This window comes from Rhinoraja longicauda, chromosome 8 (genome assembly GCF_053455715.1).
Source record: "Rhinoraja longicauda isolate Sanriku21f chromosome 8, sRhiLon1.1, whole genome shotgun sequence".
NCBI lineage: Eukaryota > Metazoa > Chordata > Chondrichthyes > Rajiformes > Arhynchobatidae > Rhinoraja > Rhinoraja longicauda.
The window spans coordinates 51256601-51280524 of NC_135960.1; the positions used below are offsets into that span (position 1 = coordinate 51256601).

Genomic DNA, 23924 nt, shown 5'->3' on the forward strand with positions numbered 1-23924 from the left:
GCTTTGAATCTTCATTCATACTTATGACTCACACAGAATGAAGTGTGTAAAAACATTACTTTCAGTTTTTAAACAGTAAATAGGTTTCACTTGCCGAAAAAAATTATATCATGTAGAAGGGAGAAGTAGAAAACAGAATTAAATGCCTTTTTTAATCCGTACGTACACAATAGCGTTGGCGAAATGTTTCAATTTATAATTGTTCATTTCGGCTCCATATATAATTACCTACTGCACATTTAAACCTTCAAGCTTACTGGCCCAGATAGTTCTCATTTATAATAATGCATTGAGGACTCTCATGTTGTAAATTTCCCCAAAAGGAATATCAACGTTTCCTCCAGCTTACACAAATGTAATTTTATTTCCATGAGTTTCAGCTGATTTTATGCACTATTTTTCCTTGGCTAAGATGACACATACTGGCTTTGGAAAGCACCCTGATAGGTCTCCAAACTCCTTAATTTGGTACATTGAATTTGTTAGCTTCATTGATGTTGATGATGAAAGATAGTACCACTCTCTTGTATAAGTACAGTCCTTAAGTAATTGTGGACCTTATTGCTGCAACAAAGCATCTGTTTTAATTGTGGCAACAATTGGCTGTACCAATTACTGGAGCCAGTTTAATGATATTTTTCTCAGGAACTGCTACATTGTTTGTTAGTCAGAATTTGCTTTCTTTATATACTGGAAGACTTTCAAGATAGAGCTGCATTGAGTGCTGTTGTCTTTTGAAGCACAGAACGTGGGCTTAAACAGTAAAATGAGCTCCACTGGTGCTTTCTTTTACTTGCCACCCATTCATCCCAACAATGAGCAAGTGCACTGAAGTGATTTAAAGAGGCCTGATTTCTCTAAGTTGCTGCACACCAATTAACTGTAGTGTACATTCAGAGCATAGCAGGTGTACACATTCGATCTGTATGGCGTAGCTTGCTGATACCAAATATTCAGTTAGGAATTGAAAATGGACACAGCATGGAAGTATGATTGAAACTGACCTGTTTGCTTGTGTTTTATGTAAAGATTTCAGATGTACGAGAAGCCTGGATCATTGCTTTCTGCAATTGTTGGACTATGTAATTGTGTACAATTACTATATATACCCAGTCACAGCCACATGGAAGGCAGTAGATAGTACTTTCCTAAATGTAGAAATTAGAACTTAAAATGTGTCCTGTCATATTATTTTTCATTAGAAAATTTTCATTAGAAAAATAATTATGGAAATTTCTACTATGTCTTTGAAGGGTTTTTGATTGGTGATATGTGAAATTAAAACAATACTATTACTTATTTATGCATCAATGTATTTGTAGTTCAGCAACACTTTAAGCATTGAAATTGCATTTTAGAGTGACAGCTTCCAGATCGTCTTGAGAAGCCAATGTTAATGTCTGAGCAATAACAGCTAATTTTGAACATTTTCTTTTATTTTAATCTTCACAACCTTGAATAGCAATACTGCAAAATCATATGCAAGTGGCGCATGGGGTGATATGGTGTGCAGCTGGTACAGCTGCTGCCTCATAGCACCAGAACCTGGGTTCCATCCTGACCTTGGGTGTTGTTCGTGTGGAGTTTGCACGTTCTCCCTATGACCACGAGCGTGTCCTCTGGGTGCTCCAGTTTCCTCCCACATCCCAAAGATGTGCGGATTTGTGGGACTCTGTAATTTGCCCCTAGTGTGCAGGGAGTGACTGCAAAAGTGGGATAACATACAACTCTGAGCCAAAGGGCCTGCATTAAAAAAAGACACAAAATTCAGCGGGTCAGGCAGCATCTCTGGAGATCATGGATGAAAGAATAGTACCAATTTCTTGTGTAAATACAGTCCTTAAGTAATTTGTGGCCAAGGCCTACTGGATCTCCCGGTTGCTAACCATCCTCTTCCCATTCCCACACTGACCTTTCTGTCCTGGGCCTCCTCCATTGTCAGAGTGAGGCCACATGCAAACTGGAGGAACACCATCTCATATTGCACTTGGGTAGCAACACAATGGTATGAATATTGAATTTTCCAATTTTAGATAACTAACGAAACATTCCCCCCCCCCCCTTCTCTCTTCCCTGTGCCCCACATGAAAACTCCTCAAGGCTTGTTTCCATGCTGTGTCTTTCAATCAATACCTCGTGCTGTACTCTGTATTCTATTTTATTCCAGCATGTTGTAAAGTACTCTTAAGATCATTTGTTTTCTCAGTTATCTGTTTGTCTACCCTTTTCCCTTGGTTATCTGCATTTCCTACTCTTCTCTTTCTTGCCATTTCTTGCCTTTCTTCCTCTTCTCTGTCATTGCCCTCCTCTTTCCATGCTATTCTACAATCTCTCTTTTAAATTCCTGATTTCCTGTTTCTATTAGAATTTAGAGATACAGCATGGAAATAGGCTTTTATGTCCACCAAGTCCACACCGACCATCGATCACCTGTTTTCACCAGTTCTATTGTTATCCCACTTTCTCATCCACTTGCTACGCACTAGGGGCAATTTACTGTGGCCAATTAACCTGCATGTCTTTGGGATGTGGGAGGAAACTGGTCCACCCACGGAAAGCCCACACAATGACAGTGAGAACGTGCAAACACCACTCACACAGCACCTGTGATCAGGATTGAACCCGGGCCTGTGGCACTGTGAGGCTGCAGCTCTACCAATTGCGCCACTGTTCCCTATATTCCCTTGCTTCCTTTCCCTCACCGTATTCATTCCAATGCAATTTCTCCCTTCTTCCAAATATGCTCCTTCCCTTCATTCTTCTTTATAGTTCCATTCATTTTTGCTTCCTCTCCATACCCTTCTTCCTTTCTCACCCTAACTCTTCCAATAATCCTTGCCCTTCTATCACTTAAACCCTCTTCCTCCTTTGCCAACTTCTCCTGTCACTATTTTCCATCTGAAGAAGTCTGAAGAAAGGTCTCGACCCAAAACGTCACCCATTCCTTCTATCCAGAGATGCTGCCTGTGCCGCTGAGTTACTCCAGCATTTTGCGCCTACATTCGGTGTAAATTAGCATCTGCAGTTCCTTCCTACACTATTTTCCATATTTCTTATTTCATCCTGATTCCTTCTCACTCTTTTCTCTTTGTTCCCATTTTTTTTTCCTAGTCACATATTAAATTTCCAAGACCCATATGCAATATTGTTAGTTGAAATGTTGTTTCTGAGAGGACTAAGACCATCCCTTGGAGTCTGCTGACTTCTCCCACCCATACCCATTTCATTCCACCAAGGCACACTGGTCATTCAGCACCATTCAGCCAAGTGAGCAAATGCTGCTGAAGTGATTAACACAGTTGACCAAGGGTGTAAAAGCAAAAGATGTCATGGTGAATTAGGAGGAGGGGCGAGAGGGAAAAAATACTGCTGAATTGAATACAGAGGGAAAAGTCAGAGGGAAAGGATGACCTCTATAAAATTGAAGGAGTTAGTGCCGTGTTTCACCGATGACATTTCCAGGGATGAGCTTTGAGGAAGCGATGCTCTGGTCAAATGCATGGATGATGGACGAATATAATCTTTTTTTATAAATGGAAATAATAATTACGTTTTAATGAGGTCTTAAATTGAACCAATTAATAATTTTAATCAACATTTTTTTGTAGATTACAAGAATAAGGAAATGTGAGGGAACTAATAAATTATCATTTGAAGTCACTGCACATATTCTTTTCAAAATGGTATATAATAGTAGTGGTCGACCTTATGAGAAAATTATCTCAGACAGAGCTCCTCATACAAATGCTGCTTTGACTATAGATGATTTCAGGAATTAACACCCAAAGGAGATACAAAGTGGGGAATGTTTGAAGTCAGATTTCCATATGTGATGTCTTCAGTAATCTAGGGTGCCCTGTATACCAAAAATCTTTGGTGTAATGTATAGATGATCCCAAATATGATGTCCTAAAATATAATATTCAAGCCGCAACACCATGATGTGATTCTGAGGCCAAGAACATCCAGAATGTGGCCCACCACTGACATTCCCCAAGGCTGACCTTGTTGTGCCAGACAGCAAGATTGTGAGCAGTGGCCGATGGCATAACTAAGTCACTTGGACAGCCAGAATGAGCCATGAAATGCTTCAGGAAGACTTTCACAATCAGTAAGCCACGGCTTTGTAAACTCTCAGGATTTGGCAATACTATTAAAAATGAAATGAAATAAACAAAAAAGTTACTTTTAAAATATGAAACCACATACCTGATTAATAGGGTGCTTCTGGAACCCCATGATTTTTAAACATGTTTGCATTAAACTTCCACCTACCCTCAGTTTGTTCCACTTCCTGAATGGACTACTCATACAAAGTTTGGTTGAAATCAATTATTGTCTAGGGGGTCCACGAGCCAATCAAAATTGTATCGCAAGTTTATCATTTTATGCAAAAGGCAACTATATTTATGCATTGAGTTACTCTGAAATTATTTGGCTCCTGTATAATCATTCTGCATATTTGCCCTATTTAAGGTTACGTTGAATCATTTCACTGTTCATATCCACAAAATTAAGCATTTGACATAATTAAAGAATAGCTGCCTTATGTTTTATTTTCATCCGAGTTGCCAATGACACTAGTTTTGGTGATTTCATTATATTGTGTGGAATGAAGGCAGTTGTTCCAGTATAGGTGCGACAACGACTCCTGGGGGTACTAGATGAAGATGCAGATGTACATTGTACACTATCACCAATACCAGTCATGTTATTTTCACTGCCACTGAATCTCTGTGAACTAGTTGAAGCTAAATCAGCCATCTCTTGGTGAGCTTTTTCCTTTATTTTTGCTTCAGCATTTGCACGTGCTTCCTTGCACTGCATTCTTCCAGCAAGTACCTTGTCACTAGATCCGAATGATGCGGTACGATCTGTTTTCATTGATTGAAGAAATTGAAGATCTTCTTGATTTTTTATCAACTTCTCAGCATTTGGTGGCCATAATTGAAAGGTCTTATTAAGTTCAGTGTCCATTTGTTTGAGCTTAGCAAGAGTAGCTGGTGCTGTTCTGCGTGCAATTGGTATGGGCCTGATTTTTGCATTTTCATCTAACAGTTTTATCATCTTCTGACAAGCCTTGATCTCAGAAATCACTGGAATGTTTGCTTTTCCATAAAATGGAAGACATTTGGCAAGAACAATTTTTGCAGCTTCAGTTCTAGTTCGGGATTCTGAGACTCCCTTCTGAAGATGATACATCAAACAACGTAGTACTTGGCGACATGTTGGTAGATGTGAACCTGTGATTTCTGCATCTGAAGATGTAATTCCACTTCCAAGACCAAAGATTTCAGCTGTTTTACATGTTACCTTTGCAGCAGATGTAGGTGTGTTAGATCGTTCTGATGGTGGAGATGGCGGTGCTTGACTTACAGTTGATTTTTCATCCATTTTCAGCTGTGTAAAACTTGATTTCACAATAGGCAAATGAAAGCGAGAAGGGTCACAAGATGCAATAGCAGGGATGAAAATGATAAATAATCCCAATTCACTTCAACACAATAAGGCTTGCAGACAGTCCCTATAACTAAAAATAGGCAGGGGAATTTCCACACTCATGCAATTAGATATTCCCCTTGTCAAGCTTTTGGACATGTACTTTCCAGCACACTAAAAATAGACTTGACTTAATCTTTCACAGAATTGGAAGAGAAACCAAATATCATCAATTACTAATTTGTATGGGAAAGCACCAACTGTAAAACCACATGTATTTCTATGAAATACACAAAAACTTGCAAAAATATATATATGGCAGCTATTATTGTGCACATATTTAAACTCCAAAAAAGCTGCCTTTTGTTGTTTTAAACATATCTGAACAAAAAGGACTCACTAGAACATAGCACTAATATGTACAATAAACACTAAAGGCAGCTAATATACGTTACATTCAATAATGGATCCTATTCGAATAGCTGCCATATGCACATAGTAGAGGACATAGCCCTCCAACTTTGGGCTACCATTGGACCCCCTAAGCAACTTCCGATTTACTTTAAATTTAACAGAGGTTATTATTTTCACTAATGGAACATTTTAAGACTAGGTAGAAGTTAATTGCTTACTATGAGGGCTCCAGAAGCACCCTACTAACTAAGAAATGTTACACCTAACTCTTATTCTATTTCCCCACAGCCCGACAACTCTCTTTAAATGACTCGGCCCATGGGTTTTGTAACATGTCTAACCTGGCACAAGATGCAGGAGCAGATTTCCCGATGCAGTGAATCTCGGCAAGTCCTGCTCTGCCAAGGAAATATCTGCTGACACCTGGTTAGTAAATTTTGGACTTCTTCATTGATGTGGCAGTGTTTAAATTTGTCAGCACTCATGCCAACTGGTGAAATTACTGACAAATCTCAGGCCAGTCACCCTGTGGAGGACTTACTGAACAAGTGTGACAGACCTCTAGTGGGGTTGTTCCCCTGCATATAGCACGATGAATGAGTCCAGAATGTTATGATTGCAAGTATGAGTTGATCATTTGACTTCAATTTTGGCACGTATTCCCGGGTATTCAGATTTTGTAAGGCAATTCAGCTGTCTGGGTCAATGCTTTAAATATATAATTTTCATGATTTTTCAGTTCAGTCCCACTTAGGCGATTTTTTAGGCGACTGTCATAGCCGCAGCAGGTCCCCGAAAAACCGGCGACAGGACCCCCCTATGACAATGTCTACGACAAGCTACAATAACCTACCACCTAGTCGATGTCAAGCTACGGCAAGCTACCGACAACCGACGACCCAATCGTCGCAAGTAGGACATCCACCTACGACCGCACCCACGACCACACAGGCGACAACCTACGAAAACCAAAGTCAACCTACGTCCACCCGCGACAAACTAAGACAAGCTACGACCCTGTCGGCGACAACTGAAGACAATTCACGTCATTTTGGCCTCCGGTTTTGACGCCGGTACCTGTCGCCAGTTGACGTAGGTTGAAGAATCATGGGTTAAATGTTTACTATCCAGGGGTTAATAGTTTTTATTCTATGTTTATTGAATAATTACATTTAAATTCCCCAGTTGTTTTGTTGCATTGAACATATATATTGCCAGATTATTACTTGAGGCCCCAGGAATCCTGTTGTAGTAACAACTTTTATCCTATGAGATTCACCAATTTTAATAGAGATTTGAAGAATTACAAACCAATTCAACTCCCTTCATTCATTCATATTCTTTTACTGAATAGACATATCACAGATTTATTGGAAAATCATTAGTTACAACGGGTCTTTGATCAAATTAATAATTTTCACCTCAATTCTTGAGAATATAAACCAATTCTATTTTTATACAATATCAAAAGTAAAAGGCACAGAATAACTACTGAGATTAAGGTGTAGATTTTAAACAGACAGAGAAATGCTTTATAATTGAACAAAGTAAATACATGCTTAATACATGGGAGGCTTAGCGGTAAAGTTGCTGCCTTACAGCGCCAGAGACCCGGGTTCGATCCTGACTACGGGTACCGTCTGTACAGAGTTTGTACGTTCTCCCCATGACTTGCGTGGGTTTTCTCCGGAATCTCCGGTTTTCATCCACACTCTTAAAGTAGGGAAGTTTTGTCAATTGTACACCTCTGAAGGTGGTGTAAATAGAATTTAAGAGACAGCAGATAAAATGCAGCAAGTATGAAATTTTTAATATTGTTGATGTTCAATCTCTGAAGTAAAAATAGAATGCTGGAAATACTCAGCAGATCAGGTAGAATCAGTGGACAGATTTGTTACAGGCTGATCACAAAAGGAATGGGTGACATTTCAACAATGAAATTCTTGTCTGAAGAGGTCTCGACCCAAAACGTCACCCATTCCTTCTCTCCAGATCTTGGACTTAGGTATAAAGTGAAGGGGGTAAGATTCAATAGGAAACTGAGGGGTGACGTTTTTTACCCAGAGGGTGGTGTTTTTGTTTGTTTATATTATCTATTGAGTACCGTGTTTACAAATATATTGTGCAGCTGCTGCAAGAATTTCATTGTGTAGAAAAGAATTGCAGATGCTGGTTTAAACCAAAGATAGACACAAAAAACTGGAGTAACTCAGCGGGTCAGGCAGCATCTCTGGAGAGAAGGAATGGGTGACTTTTCGGGTCGAGACCCTTCTTCAGACAAAAATTTCATTGTTCCATTTCTGAGACAATAACACACTCTTGACTATAAGGAACGAGCTGCCAGAGAAGATAATTGAGGCATGTAAATTTACAACACATTTGGACAAGTACATAGATTGGAAAAGTTTAGAGGGACATGGGCTTAGCTTAGATGGGGACACTTTGGTTGGCATGGACGAGTTGGGGACGATGAGCCAGTTTCGGAGTGACTCAGAGTACATTTTACTAGAGTTAGAACTTTTACTAGAGATAGACACAAAAAGCTTCAGTGACTCAGCGGAACAGGCAGCATCTCTGGAGAGAAGGAATGGGTGACGTTTCGGATCGAGACCCTTCTTCAGACTGGAAGACTGCAGAAGGGTATCGACCCAAAACATCACCCATTGCTTCTCTCCAGAAATGCTGCCTGTCCCGCTGAGTTACTCCAGCTTTTTGTGTCTATCTTCGGTTTAAACCAGCATCTGCAGTTCCTTCCTATACATAGAACTGCACGTTTATAGCCCAACAGCGGCGGTTGGTGCAGTATCAACAAGCCAAGAACTTTTGCTCGAATGGATTTGTAAGTTAGGAGCCGGTACCCGGGAGACGGATAGAAAATGTCGACCCATTGCTACTTGCGGTCTGGTGCCCGTGGTGACCGAGCCGGGGGACAGCGCGCCTGAAGTGGCCGCCGAGGGCGGTTGGGCTCGAGCTGAGCTTCGCCGCCCTGCGAGCACTGTCCCGAGCCCGGCACTGGGGGATGCTGGGATACCCGCCCCAACCGTCGCAACATGGCGTCCGGCGCGCTGCTCAACTTCCATCGGGGCACCGCAGGTAAGAGCGACGGGAAAGCTACTCGCTGCGCTCTACCCTCCCCTGCCCCACGCCGACGTAGTGGCCATTACACCCAGAGGGCAGGCGATTTTGGAGCCGCGGGCCGAGCTCTGCGGCCACCCGCGCGGCATTTGAAGGGGAAGGCAGCTCCTTCCGTTCGCCTTGGCGACGACTCCTCCGCACATGCGCAGGCATGTAACCCGGTTACCCTAATGAGGTAGTGGGAGCTTGCAAACAATACTAGGTGGCTAGGTAATGCTGCATATCTACCAACAAAAACACAAGAGTAAAGGCACATTACAGTTGTGATCGTGATTCTGATCAATAATCGTTGCTTTAAGTGTTACTTAAGGAACTGTGTCATGCGATTAATTGCTTACGAGGTTGCAATAATGTTAAAAAGTATCATAAAAGCAGTCTGTGAGGGGCCATTGAATGAAGAATATTGTTTTGAGTTAGAGTGAAATAACAAGGAACTGCAGATGGGGTTTTTTTAACCAACGAAAGACACAAAATGCTGGAGTAACTCAGCGGGTCGGGCAGCATCTCTGGAGAACATGGATAAGTCAAGTTTCGGTCGGGACCCTTCAAGTTTTTCTTTGTTTTGTTAAGTTTTGAGCTTCTTGCTTCTCATTTATATCTGTTTGCATTCTCTATAAATTGATTTAATTGGTTATTTGGAGCTCACGGTGAAAACATATTCCATGGTAGTAATAAACACTGTGTGCCAATATGTTGCACCAGGCAAATACACCTCCAGTCGTGGCAAACAGGTACGAACTGAAAGACGGAAATAAAGATTTTTCCACGCAATTTTTTTTGTAAGTAAAGGGCCAGTTTTGTAATTGATGGAATGGTATAAAATGATTGGATTGTGTAAGAAATTCTTGATGGTTTTGACAAAGTTCAGTTTAGTTTATTGTCACGTGTACCGAGGTACAGTGAAAAGCTTTTGTTGCATGCTAACCAGCCAGCGGAAAGACAATACATGATTACAATCGAGCCATTCACAGTGTACAGATACATGATAAGGGAATAATGTTTAGTACAAGGTAAAGCCAGTGAAGTCCAAGTTGGAGGGTTCCCGATGAGGTAGATAGTAGTTCAGGACTGCTCTCTGACCTACCTCATCGAGGATCCTCGGACTATCTTGTTGTTCTGGCACCACTGGGTCAGTCGACCGATATCCCTCTTATACTCTGACTCATCATCATCATCAATAATTCGCCAACAAAGGTGGCGTCATGGATGAACTTGAAAATGGAGTTGGAAACTCATTTTGGAGTTGGAGTGTGGCTGAACTTCAGTTTATGCACTGAAATGAAAGTGTTTTATCTGGTAAATAACATTGAAATGGAGGCAAACAGTGAAAGCTTTTTGCTGTTCCTTGGCAATAAACTAAGGCTCTGCAAAAACAAGGACATCTTAGGAGAAATCTGGTCAGATATTTATGCAGCAGTGGCAAACCTACCTTGGTGTCTCCTTTAACAAGTTGCCAAAACTTTGCAACTTGGGACTATCAATATTTGTGAGGAGTTATAATTATGGGACTTGCAATCAGCTGAGAGGGGAAGACCAACAGCAGCTACTTAGTTGCTTTGAAAAACGTGTTGCTGCAGTTTTTTTCCCGAACATACCAAATGCAAGATCCAAAACATACAAAATCTAACATTCAAGCAGGCAGGCAGGATAGGCATAAGTTTGGAATGGCTCCACAATACAAAGAAGTTTGGCTATCAGAACATGTTGAAATATATGGAGTATGCAAACCAACACCAAGCAAAATGACAGGAGATTCATCAGTGAACGCAAGTAGTTTTTAGTTTAGAGTGAAAACAACTGTGTGCGCTTCTGGTCACCACATGGTAGGAGAGATGTGCCTGCATTGGAGAGTGAGCAAATTCACCAGGATGTTGCATAAGGTGAAACTTCAAGAGATATGCACTTGAAGTTTTTGACCCTTTCCACCTCTGACTTGTCAATGATCTTGTGAATCCTCATCCTTCCTCTTCCAAAGTCAACAATTAGTTCCTTGGTTTTATTGACGTTGTTGTTCTGGCACCATTGGGTCAGATGACCGATATCCCTCCTATGCTCTGACTCGTCTTCATCAGTAGTTTGTCTGTCAACGGTGGTGTCGTCGATGAACTTGAAAATGGAGTTGGATCTGTGTCTGGCTATACAGTCATAAGTATAGAGTGAGTAGAGCAGGGGGCTGAGCACGCAGCCTTGAGGTGTTCCTGTGCTGATGGTTATCATGGAGGAAGTGTTGCTGCACTTCATATAGATGAGGAAGTCAAGGATCCAGTTGCAGAGGGATGTACAGAGACTCCGCTCCGTGAGCTTGATAACCAGCTTTTTTTTTTTTTTAATTTTTTTTTTTAATCAAAAATATTTATTCAAATATTAAAATAATATATACAATACAATAAAACCAAAACAGAACCCACCACCAGAATATTATACAAACAAATATACTTATTGAAACTATCATACAATTATATTACAATCCCCATCCAGGATACATCCAATCCCCCGCGGTGCCCAGCGGTCCCGGAATTCCTCCAGGGCGCCCGTGGACAGCGCGTAGTCCCTCTCCAACACCACCCGGGCATGGACGTAACCCCGGAAAAGGGGCAGGCAGCTGGCTCGGGCAGAGCCCATTGATAACCAGCTTGGAGGGGATGATGGTGTTGAACGCCGAGCTGTAGTTTATGAACAACAGCTTGAAGTATGTGTTTTTATTGTCCAAGTGGTCCATTGCGGAGTGGGGAGCCAGTGAGATCGATCTGCTGTGGCAGTGGGAAAATTGTAGTGGGTCCAGGTTCTTGTTGAGATAGGAATTGATGCGCACCATAACCAACCTCTCAAAGCACTGCATCACCACGAACATTTATGCCACCAGTTGCACATCTCCTCACTCTACTTGGACACCGGTATTATTGATGCCCTTTTAAAGCAGGTGGGAACCTCAGATCTCAGTAATGAGAGGTTGAAGATGTCTGCAAAAACACCAGCCAGTTTGTCTGCACAGGTTTTAAGAACACAACCAGTATACCATCCAGTTCAGGTGCCTTTCGAAGGTTCACCCTCCTGAATGATCTTGTGATGTCGGCCTCTTTGACTGAGATTGTAATACCATTGGGGGCTACAGGAGCACAGCGTTGTCCCTATTTTTTATTCGTGTCATCGCACAACTGTTTGCCAATAGCGAGCAAATTTTAGTGCCACGTCGCGGGCCTCTGCAAGATCCTTTACAGTGCATGTGTCATGCAGCATGTCACAGCTCAAGAGATGTTCCATAGTCTGGAGGCCCCGTCCGCAATCGCGGTCTGCTGCATCTTCAGTATATCCCACTTCAGCATGTCGATTTGCTCCTCCCCATGCTTGTCCGCAGTCTGTGGAGACTGCGCCAGGTTATCCACGGTTGGTTGGAACCTGGTGGGAGTTTCTCAGAGGGATCGATTGCCATGTAAATGTCTTCTGGAGATTTCTCTAGTCTCTCTTCCCAGAGTTTGAGCCTTCTGGACGATGCACTGCAGTCCAGGGGATGGACAGAAGAGAGGAAACTTCTGCGTGATTTCAAACGCTGAGGTTAGTTATGTAGGGGGTGTCTTTCATCCTCTGATTGTCTAAGGCATTTTTTTTTGACTGGCTACAGCTCTTCTGATTCCAGGAGGTGCAATGCCAGAGAGTAGGTAGATGCTGTCAGTCTTGGTAGGTTTCATGCATCCACTAATGCAGTGACAGCTTGTGTTTAGCACAGGATCAATCTTCCTTGCAAGAGCTGAGCGCTCCCATACTGCGCAGTCATACTCGGCAGTGGAGAAATAGAGAGCCTGAGCTGTTGATCGAATGGTTTTAGAATTTGCTTCCCATTTTGAGGTACTCAGCTGCTAAGAGGAGCATTTCTGGAACTGACTTTTCCTTTAAGCTTGGTGATATTTGCTTTATAGGTCAGAGATTGATCAAGAGTCACACTGAGATAGACTGGACTGTCACTGTGCTCCAATCTGACTCCATTCCATATGATCTTCAACCTTCGATTTGCATACTTGTTCTTCAAGTGGAAGGCGCAGGCTTGGGTTTTAGATGGATTGGCTCTCAGGTGATTCTCTTTTTAGTATGAGGACAGATTGACTAAAGCCTCACAGAGTAGCTTCTGCCTCAAGGAAGTCAGCACTTTGGACTGTAATACACAGGTCATCTGCATAAATGAAACTCCTGGTGATGGGATGGATAGGCTGGTCGTTAACATAGATATTGAACAAGGTGGGTGCCAGGACACTTCCTTGAGGGAGGCTGTTTTTCTGCCTGCGCCAGCGACTTTTCTTTCCTGACAGCTCGACAAAGAAGCATCTGTTTTTGATCAGAGTCTTCACCAGGTTGGTTAGATGCAAGTTGTGTGTCAAATTAAGTTCTTTGTGTAACAGTCGGCGATGGTTTACTGTATCATAAGCGGCTGAAAGGTGTACAAAAACAGCGCCTGTGATAACACCTTCCTGAAAGCCATCCTCTATGTGTTGGGTGAGATTGAGAAGCTGACCTGTGCAGGACTTCCCAGGCCAGAACTCTGCCTGCTCCTTTATTGGGGATGGCTCTATGACCTGGCTGAGGCGAGTCAAGATGAGTCACTCAAACAGCTTGTAGGTGTGGCAAAGAAGTGCTATTGGCCTGTTGCTCTTAGTTGCTGAAGGATCTTTGCCTGGCTTATTAAAACATGTGTAAAACGCATTGAGCTCGTCTGGGAGTGATGCTTCACTGTCGCTTGAGCTGCCACCTCATCTTGCCTTGTAGGAAATGATGGCATGCAAGCTCTGTCACAGCTGCCACTTCATCCTCCAGTTTAGAGTGAATGTCCCTTTTATCCCTTTTATAATTTTTGATGGCCTTATCAAGGTCCTATCTGGACCTCTTGTTTGACTCTCCATTACCAGACTTGAATGCCTGAGAGATTGTTTTCAGAAGAATGTGGACCTCATGGTTCATGCAAGGCTTCTGGTTGGGGAACATTCGGTTAGTTTTCGTGGGAACACACTCCTCCACACATTTCCTTATGAAGATGGTAACAATATTGACATATTCATTCAGGTTTGTTGCAAGTTCTTGAACATTGCCCAGTCTACCGACTCCAAGCAGCCTCGGAGTCATCCCGGAAGCCCGGAAGTGCCAGAATTACAATCAGCTTTACCTAGGCAAGCAAAACCTCAGCAGTGAGTTGTTTTGTTATATTACTACTCTATCTATATGTTGAAAGTTGAAAGTGTTGCTTCAAACTCTTATTTCAGGGCAATGATCAGTCATGGTATGGATAGTGTACAGGAAAGGCCTATTGTATACGCATCCTGCAGGTTGATAGAAAAGACATTGCATAAATTAAGGAAGCAGTATGAATATTTACATCTCTAACTTCAAGTAACCCTTGCTTCCCCTCTCTCTCCATCTCTCCCCCTTCAGTTCTCTGACCAGTCTGACTGTCCCTGATTACATTTGATCTCTGTTTGCTTTGTTGTTACCTTTTCCTAACTTAGAATGAACTATTCTACATTTTCCTTGATCACCACCCCTTTGATGTCTCGTTCTCACACCTTGCACTTCCTTATCTCTGTATCTCCCCCTCCCCTAACTCTCAGTGTGAAGAAGGGTCTCGACCCGAAAAGTCACCCATTCCTTCTCTCCAGAGATGCTGCCTGTCCTGCTGAGTTACTCCAGCATTTTGTATCTATCTAATGTTCGTAAAGTGTTAGGATTGAATACAAATGTTGATTATTCCACCAATAGGTCAAATAACAGGTTATTTTTACATTTTATTTTTAAGCAGCAAAAGAAAGCACATCTATGAGTTGTTATTTTTCAGCTTATTTTCTTAATTTAGATTGAAAATAAGTGTTTTGCTGATGTTAAATATGCTCCATAAGCTGTGCCATTTGTTTTATACACCAATTGATTATTTTGTTTTATGGTGTTTCATTTTGTTTACCTGTGTACAGATAGTTGCCAGTTACTCTAACTCCCCACGGGGAGGCATGATTACTGTTCTGTGACAATGTTGCTAATGTTCGTGGTCTTTGTTCAGTGGGAGTTGGCAAGGGGGTTTTAGGTCTAAAATTTTAATTATATGTTTGAGGGATGTCTACCCTGATCACCGTTCACTCAAGGATTTGGTATGTTGGAGTCCGTATAGGGATGTCAATGTTGAAGTGGTCAGTCACTTAATACTCTAGAGTTAGACTTCAAGCATTCTATATTTTTTGTCATTTAGTCATTGCACAGCTCTGCTGTTCCAATCAGCATATCAGTAGTCATAAATAGGTATGAAAATGTTTTGGTGCCTTTTGATAGTCTCTATGGGCATTCTCACAAATTTTGATATATCAAATCGCTCTGGTTTATGCTATATTTCATTTGCTGGTTTCTGCAAGATTAAAAACCGGATGTTGAAATGATTATCTGTGCATTATTATGAGTATAGTTTGCTGCTGTCATGAAACAAGAGCTGATGCCCTATTATAATCAATTAGTTACAGTACTACTTAAAGTTCCCTTTTTTGAAATCCTGTGATATGGATCCTTTGTGAAATGTAATTGATGGTATCAAGCACTTTTGTTTCAGTCATCTTTACAGACAGACAGACAGACAGACAGACAGACAGACAGACAGACAGACAGACATGCAGACAGACAGACAGACAGACAGACAGACAGACAGACAGACAGACAGACAGACAGACAGACAGACAGACAGACAGACAGACAGACAGACAGACAGACAGACAGACAGACAGACAGACAGACCCACCCAATTGGAGCCGTTGGGCCCATTTCTCTTAGAGGGGGGACAGGGAAGGTGTCACTGACCTGGGCCCCGTGGTGCCAGCGCTGCAGCCAGAGCGAGCTGTGGACCCAAAGCCTCTCCTGTATTGGTCTAGCACCCTCACCCCCCCACTCAATCCCCCTTATTCCCCCACCCTCCTCCCACTGATCCACTTCATCCCCGCCTACCCCCTGTCCCCTCCCCCCACCCTCCTCCCTCACTCCCCACTACCCCCACCCCCACTGCCTCCACCCCATTCCCCTTCCCCCCATCCCCACTACCCCCTCCCCCTCCCTCCACCACCACTCTCCCCCCAATCTCCCCTCCCCAGCCCCCAATCTCCCCTCCCCAACCCCCAATCTCCCCCACCCCCACTCTCCCCTCCCCACTCTCCCCTCCCCACTCTCCCCTCCCCACTCCCACTCGGCCTCCATACCCACTCCTCTCCGTGGTCCCGTTGGCGGTGAAAGCCACTTACCAGTGCCCCCTGCGTGCAGCATGATTGCCGGCGAGCGGCGGCGGTTGGAGCCTGGCGGGAGCTCGAGCTGGGACTACACCTCCTGGTGGGCAGCGCGGCGGCGGGAAGCGCGTACAAGATGGCTGTGCGGGAGGAGGAAGAGAAGGAGAGCGGCCGTCATTTTTGTGGAGTCGTCGACGAGGCCGTCGGTTGAAGTGGCCATCGTTGACGACGCCGTCGGTTGAAGCGGCTGCTGGAGGAGACGCGGGTGGAGGAGGAGGAGAAGAAGCTGCCCGCTGGGGGTTGTATTCCGATGATGGTGTGGGGCGCTGGGCCCGGGCGGGAGCGGGGACTCGATGATGCCTTCGGTTGAAGCGGGTGCTCAACGAGACGGAGGGGAAGGATCAGTCGTCGGGGTGGACGACCATTTCCCTCCTGCTCGGAGTTTCCCCCGGGGCCGGATGCAGGCGAGGGGGGAGAGGAAAGGGGAGAGGGAGCCACTGACCCCGATCTGCCTGCGGCCATCTTCTTTCTCCCACCTCCTCTTCCTTTCTGTCTATCCTTGAATATCAAATACCTCTGCATGTTTAGCTCCCAGCCTTGGTCACCCTGGAGCCATGTCTCCGTAATTCCAACTATATCATATCCCTTAACTACTAACTGCGCATTCAATTCATCACCTTATTTCGAATGCTCCTCGCATTAAGGCTTTCAGCTTAGTTTTTCTTATCTCCCTTCTACCTTTTGCTTCTGTCCTCCTTTTACGGCCCTCTGTCTCCTTGCATTGTGTCCCATCCCTCTGCCCTGTTAGTTTAACCAAGATGCCCCATCTAAGTTAGTCCCATTTGCCCTCATTTGGCCCATATCCCTCAAAACTAAATAGTGTAATACTCAGTAGTGTTCGCACATGTCTTTGAACAAAACATCCTTGCCATCATGTGGCCCTCTGAGGTGATATCACATCTCTTATTTGAGGGGGTCTCCACTAGACTCAGACCCTCAATGTCCAGCAGCAGAGGTACCCCAGACTGTGGTCATCCTCCCAAGTATTCACGTTTGCTCTTCCTTAAGCACCCTATATGCATTCTACCAGATTAGATGAGTTCTCGCTTTAAATGCAGATTGTTTTTCAGGTACCTTCTCTTTATCAGTTTTTGACTTTATCCACTATCTGATAACATCTTGCATTGCTTGATTCCAGCAACATCGTTTTCCATAAAAATCAATGTAACATATTTATTTAGTACCTCAGCCATGTCTTTTATGTAATCACTTGTGTTATCAACTTTGCATCTTTTATTTGACATTTGAAAATAAAAACCTGCCAATGCTGGAAATCTGAAAAAACACAGAAAATGCAGTTAATGATCAGCAGGAGAAGCAGCATCTGAGGAGGAAGGTATGGAGTTAATGTTTCAGATTAACGACCTTGCATCAGAACTGGGAAAATATACAAATAGAAAGAGATAGATGAAAACAAAGGGGAGAGAAAAGAAAAATAAACAGTTCTAAAAAAACAAAATAAAGCAGCAGCTATAAATTACAAATACAATCAAAAGAATACTGGAAATATACAGCAGGTCAGGCATCCATGGAGAGAATCAGAGTTAATGTTGATAACCTGTAATTGGAACTTGCATTGCCCTTCACTGAAACTGTTTAGGATGACGAAGGCAGAGGTCAAAGTGAGAGGTCTAAAATTACATGCAAATGGAACCTTAAGGTCATCAAATTAATCTTATTTGTCATTGGCACTTTTATGTTCTATTTTATTCTGGTCATCCAAAGAATTTTGCTTTTAATTTCCTTTCTCCATCATTGAAATATAATTGTTTTTTCTAACAGTGGACTTCCTATAGTTATATCTATTATGTTGTACATGGCTGAATGTGTTTTACTGTTTATTCTCATCCATGGGGAATAGTGGTGCAGTTGCATGACTAACTATGTGCGAATTGCTGAAAAAATTATACATTGCACATTAATATTCTATGCATAAAACTTTATAAATTGCCAAACTATATGTCACCTCCTTACCCATTTCAATAACAATGCTTTACACTGTAATTGTATACTTCAAGGATAAATGGTATTAATGTAAAATGCAACAAAAATAAATCAAAAGAATAACTGTCCCTTGAACACCATCCCTTGAGGTGCTATATTCTTAAAGAAGATCTTGCTGCTAATCTATCTCCATCCTGCGCTGTCCTTGTGTGTAAACATATCTATCTATCTATCTATCTATCTATCTATCTATCTATCTATCTATATCTATCTATCTATCTATATAATACTAAAACTCTGCGGTCCAACATTCCGTATGTATGTATGTATATGTGTATGTACGGAAGATTACTTACAAACCCTACTCCTCCTAGACGGTACACCAAAGCGCTACGATTTTTGTACCGCCGTATTCACCATTAACCTGGGCAACTATTGTAAGTACTTTCGTTCAAATTGAAGCTACCTTTTTAAAGCTAGAGAGATATTAAAGTTTAAATTTTTCATTTCTAACCCTTTTCTTCAAGGGGCTACATTTGTTTCCAAAAGTTTCCAGAAAAGGATTTAGTTTTCAGCAAGGATTTAGTTTTCAGCTTGTGACGGCTACATTGTTTCGAAAAGCTTCCAAGAAGTCTTTTTTGTTATTGCAAGTCAAGTCAAGTCAAGTCAAGTCAAGTCAGTTTTATTTGTATAGCACATTTAAAAACAACCCACGTTGACCAAAGTACTGCACATCTGAATAGGAAAAAACAAACAAACATCTGATTAGGGAAAAAAAAAGAATGAAGGCTATAGTGGTCACTTGACATACACAGATCAGGAGGACGGGCCCAACGGGCACACTTGGAGAGTAAGAGTGGGGCTGGGGGAGGAGAGAATGGGGGGTGTGGGGACGGGCCCAACGGGCCCTCTTTTCCGGGCCCAACGGGCACACTTGGAGAGTAAGAGTGGGGCTGGGGGAGTGAGAATGGGGGGTGTGGGGACGGGCCCAACGGGCCCTCTTTTCTAAAGCTAGAGAGATATTAAAGTTTAAATTTTCATTTCTAACCCTTTTCTTCAAGGGGCTACATTTGTTTCCAAAAGTTTACAGAAAAGGATTTAGTTTTCAGCAAGGATTTAGTTTTCAGCTTGTGACGGCGGCTACATTGTTTCGAAAAGCTTCCAAGAAGTCTTTTTTGTTATTGCAAGTCAAGTCAAGTCAAGTCAAGTCACTTTTATTTGTATAGCACATTTAAAAACAACCCACGTTGACCAAAGTACTGCACATCTGATTAGGAAAAAAACCCAAAACATCTGATTAGGAAAAAAAAAAAAAAAAGAAGGCTATAGTGGTCACTTGACATACACAGATCAGGAGGACAGAGTAAGAGTGGGGCTGGGGGAGGAGAGAATGGGGGGTGTGGGGACGGGCCCAACGGGCCCTCCCCAACGGGCACACTTGGAGAGTAAGAGTGGGGCTGGGGGAGGAGAGAATGGGGGGTGTGGGGACGGGCCCAACGGGCCCTCTTTTCCGGGCCCAACGGGCACACTTGGAGAGTAAGAGTGGGGCTGGGGGAGTGAGAATGGGGGGTGTGGGGACGGGCCCAACGGGCCCTCTTTTCTAGTATCAACTAAAAATGTCTTTTCACTCATACTTTGCATTATACTTAAATTACAACTCATTGTTTGATATTATTTTGCTGAAACAAAACAATCTCTAATTTTTACTGGTTGCATGAAAATTCTCAATACATAAATACTGAATAAATAAGAGTTTATTGTAGCTTGTCTTCCCACCTCAGTACCTCCATAATTCTCAGCAACTGCAGTACTCTATTCTTTCCTAGTGCCTGTATTTGTCTCATTCTATTAGCCTATCCCATTTTATTCGTTAATGTTTCATTCTCTGTAATTCCATTTTATCACAGATTTCCAGATTTTTGGGCATCTGACTTGATTGTTCCCATAATTAAACCTTTTGATCACTGTGTCACCATTATTTCATGGATATTAAATACATCCTGCTATTGTGAAAATGTTAGCCTGGTATACATTTACATAGAATTTAAATATAATGTGAAAGGCACTTAAATCAAACAATTAGTATTACAATTACTAGCTGTTTATTTTGTTTTTTAAGCAAAATGCTACATGGCATTGTGGTGCAGCTAATGGACCTGGTGCCTTACTCCTCCAGTGATCCGGTTGCTGTCTGTTGGCGTTTACACATTTTCCCTGCAACTGGGTGGTTTTCTCCCATATTTGTGGATTTTAATAGGTTAATTAAACATCGTAAATGATCTGAGGTAAGTAGTAGAATTAGGTATTTACAGAAGAATAAAAAGAGATCCATATAGGATTTGTGGAATTGAGTACGCTCTCAATCGGCTGAAGGGCCTGTTCCTGTGCTGTATGAAAATGTAAAATGCACCTGACACCGCAATAGCAAATATTCAGACACTTTTTGCCCAGCTTTTTTTAAAACCTTACCGAGATAACAACACAAAATGGTGTGTAATATGTAATAGTTCGAAACGCTTTTCCAGATTGCAATTGGAAAATATTGAATCAAATCAAAGAAAAAATACCTTAAGTTCGTGGCACATTTCTGACAATTTGTGACCTGTCTCTCCAATTATGCCTCAATTTCTTCATTTTTGTGTATTGAAATGTATTTTTCATTTACAGTTAATATGTTTTTAGGCCTTCAATATAAGGAGCCAAATTAATTTTGCCAATGAGGCACCTAATAGCCATCTCCTTATCCATCCCTGCCAATGATCCCTTCAATCCTAACCCCCATTCAGAACTTTGGATTAAATCCAAGGGAAGATAGCATCTTCATCATTGTTGTAGGTTTTATTTTGGGTAATCTAGATAGGGGCAGTAAAATGTAGTAAAATGTATAAGACATTTACTAATTGACAACCACATTTTGTGGCTGTGATCTGTCAGCTTAGGGTATTCTTTCCCATTTTTTATGAAATGGACTATTCAAAGAGTGTATGAGAATACTGCTGCTAAGCCTCAAAGTAGTTTTTTAGAAACCAGCTGTGAAAAGATGTGCAGTTGGAATCAGCATGCTACTCTTTGATCAGATTTCTTCCTGTGCCTAACAAGTCAACAGCAGATCTGGTACCACAATTGAATTTGATAGGTGCTTGATGTGGGTAGATCTTAGTAGTCTTGAACCTGCATCCTATCAATCCATGGCACTGTGTGTTGGGTTCTTGGCAATTATTCCACAGTGGCTGTATTTAAATTACATCTGCCTCCTGATTTTCGTTAGCAGAAATTATAAAGGGCCTAAAGGTTGTATGGCCTAATTTTGATTCCAATTCTTATGTTCTTTTTGCAGTATAATACAGGATACCTGCCATATGTATATTCTTCCATTTAGTATCAGTTCTCTTTTTTTTTCCTTGAAGAATATGTGGATTACCCTGGGGAGGGAAAAAGGAAGAAAAATCTAAGTTATCTTTACCTTTTTTTCTGGAATAATAAATTTTATTACAATGTAATAAAAAGTATATTTTGGAAATTATGTAAACTAGAGTTTTAGAATATGAAATTTCATTGTTTATAATTTCTGTTCAGAACACAGATGGAATTAGTCCACATAGCTCTTTGTTTTGTTGTGATTGATCACAGATTTGCTTGCCCATATCCATAAATCAAAAGAAATCTTAATTTTGAAATTTTTAATTGACCAAGAGAGTACTGAATTGAAAGAGTGAATACAGGATTTCTGTTACCCACTGCATGAAGAAATGGTTCCTTCTCAACTTTAATTCTAAGATTATGGCCTCTTGTTCTGCACTCCACCACTACCAAAGGAAATAGTTTCTTTCTTTCTAACCCATTGAGCCATTTAACTGTTTCAAACACATCAATTAGGTCATTCTTTAATCTTTTATGCTCCAGGGGATACAGATCTATGTGTTGAGTTTGTAATCTTAGCAGGTTTGTCAGTAGGAGGAGGGACTGAGAGGTGATTAAATACTACCCCACTGAGTGTAAGGAAATTCAGCTTGGGCAGGTCTGAGAATTTCCCAGTAATTGTCTTATAAGTTATTGGCAGAAACAAGTCTCCTGCTGAGCCCCTTAGCTTGGAAATATGGCATGCTTTGATGAGGAGAATGAAATGCAATGATGATTCTAAATTTTTTGCAGATTTGTATTTTTCCCAAACAGCCTATTTTCTGAAAAAGATTCTTGTTTCTCTTAATAATTTGATTTAAGTTAAAGATTGCTTTATTATCAAGCTGTTAATGCTGTTTTGTGTGTATGATAATAGGAGACATATTCCTTTAAAATGAAGTCTGGCAAGTTTTCAGTGCCATCACTAGTAACCAGGTTTGTTTTATTTACTACACATGTGGCTTTACAAAGCCCAACTATATGGACAGAGAAGTTCAAAGTAGGTTGTGTTTTTCTTCACTAGGAGGCAACAGATGGCAATTATTACATGAATTGTGCATGTGTTGGTAAAGTGAGTTAAGTCAGAAATCTGAAATAGTATCTTATTGCAACTCTTTGATTTGTAGAAATATTTAATAGGTTATACAGTTTATAATAAATAATCAATGACTTTACCTGTGATTTTAATTATATTCATCAGTACAGTTCCAAGCAACTATTTTAGGTAGATTAGCTGATAATCAATATTATTTACAACTCTGATAGACACAAAATGCTGGAGTAACTCAGACAGGCAGCAATTTGGAGAGAAGGAATGGATGACTTTTCAGGTCGAGACCTTCTTCAGACTGAGTGTCAAGGGAGCGCGAAACTAGAGGTATACGTCGCCCATTCCTTCTTTCCAGAGATGCTGCCTGACCCGCTGAGTTACTCCAGCATTTTGTGATACCTTCGATTTGTACTAGTATCCGCAGTTATTTTCCTACACAACTTGCCGCTCCACGGGAACTTCCTCAAGGTATGTCTACTTTGAAGAAGTTCCCCTCCTCTCTTCGATGAGTGTTTAGCAACATGCTCTCTCGCTGCTCCCCCTCTATGATTCCTCCTGCACTCCTACTCTACGACCACGTTTTGACCCAGACTCACTACCACAGCCACATCTGTTTTCTAGGGACTTGCCTGCGCCTCCATCTTCTACCTCGTGGTTTCCAGCCTCCCAGTTCGGATGGTCTGAAGAAGGGTCTTGACCCGAAACATCACCAATTCCTTCTCTCCAGAGATGCTGCCTGACCCACTGAGTTACTCCAGCATTTTGTGATACCTTCGAGAGGTATGGAAAGTAAGGTGTGAATACGATAGATGAAGCCAACGATGATCAAGGAAATGTTTTTATTCACAAAATGCTGGAGTAACTCAGCAGGTCAGGCAGCATCTCAGGAGAGAAGGAATGGGTGACGTTTCGGGTCAAGACCCTTCCTCAGACTGATGTCAGGGGGGCGGGGAAAAAGGAAGGATATAGGTGGAGACAGGAAGATAGAGGGAGAACTGGGAAGGGGGAGGGGAAGAGAGGGACAGAGGAACTATCTAAAGTTGGAGAAGTCAATGTTCATACCGCTGGGCTGCAGGCTGCCCAAGCGAAATATGAGGTGCTGTTCCTCCAATTTCCGGTCGGCGTCGCTATGGCACTGGAGGAGGCCCATGACAGAAAGGTCAGACTGGGAGTGGGAGGGGGAGTTGAAGTGCTCAGCCACCGGGAGATCAGGTTGGTTAAGGTGGACTGCGCGAAGATGTTGAGCGAAA

The 23924-nt window shown here is 42.0% G+C and overlaps 1 protein-coding gene across 4 annotated transcripts in view; it reads left to right on the top strand.

The window, feature by feature from the left end:
- The first annotated feature begins 8879 nt into the window (after positions 1 to 8879).
- The window catches only part of metap1d (methionyl aminopeptidase type 1D (mitochondrial)), a 129030-nt gene continuing 113985 nt past the window's right edge, over positions 8880 to 23924 (top strand). For all 4 annotated transcript variants that reach the window (XM_078403947.1, XM_078403951.1, XM_078403949.1 and 1 more), the window contains exon 1: positions 8880 to 8946. In XM_078403947.1, the coding sequence (XP_078260073.1) occupies positions 8904 to 8946 (43 nt within the window). In that variant the 5' untranslated portion in view covers positions 8880 to 8903. The remainder of the gene's footprint in view (positions 8947 to 23924) is intronic.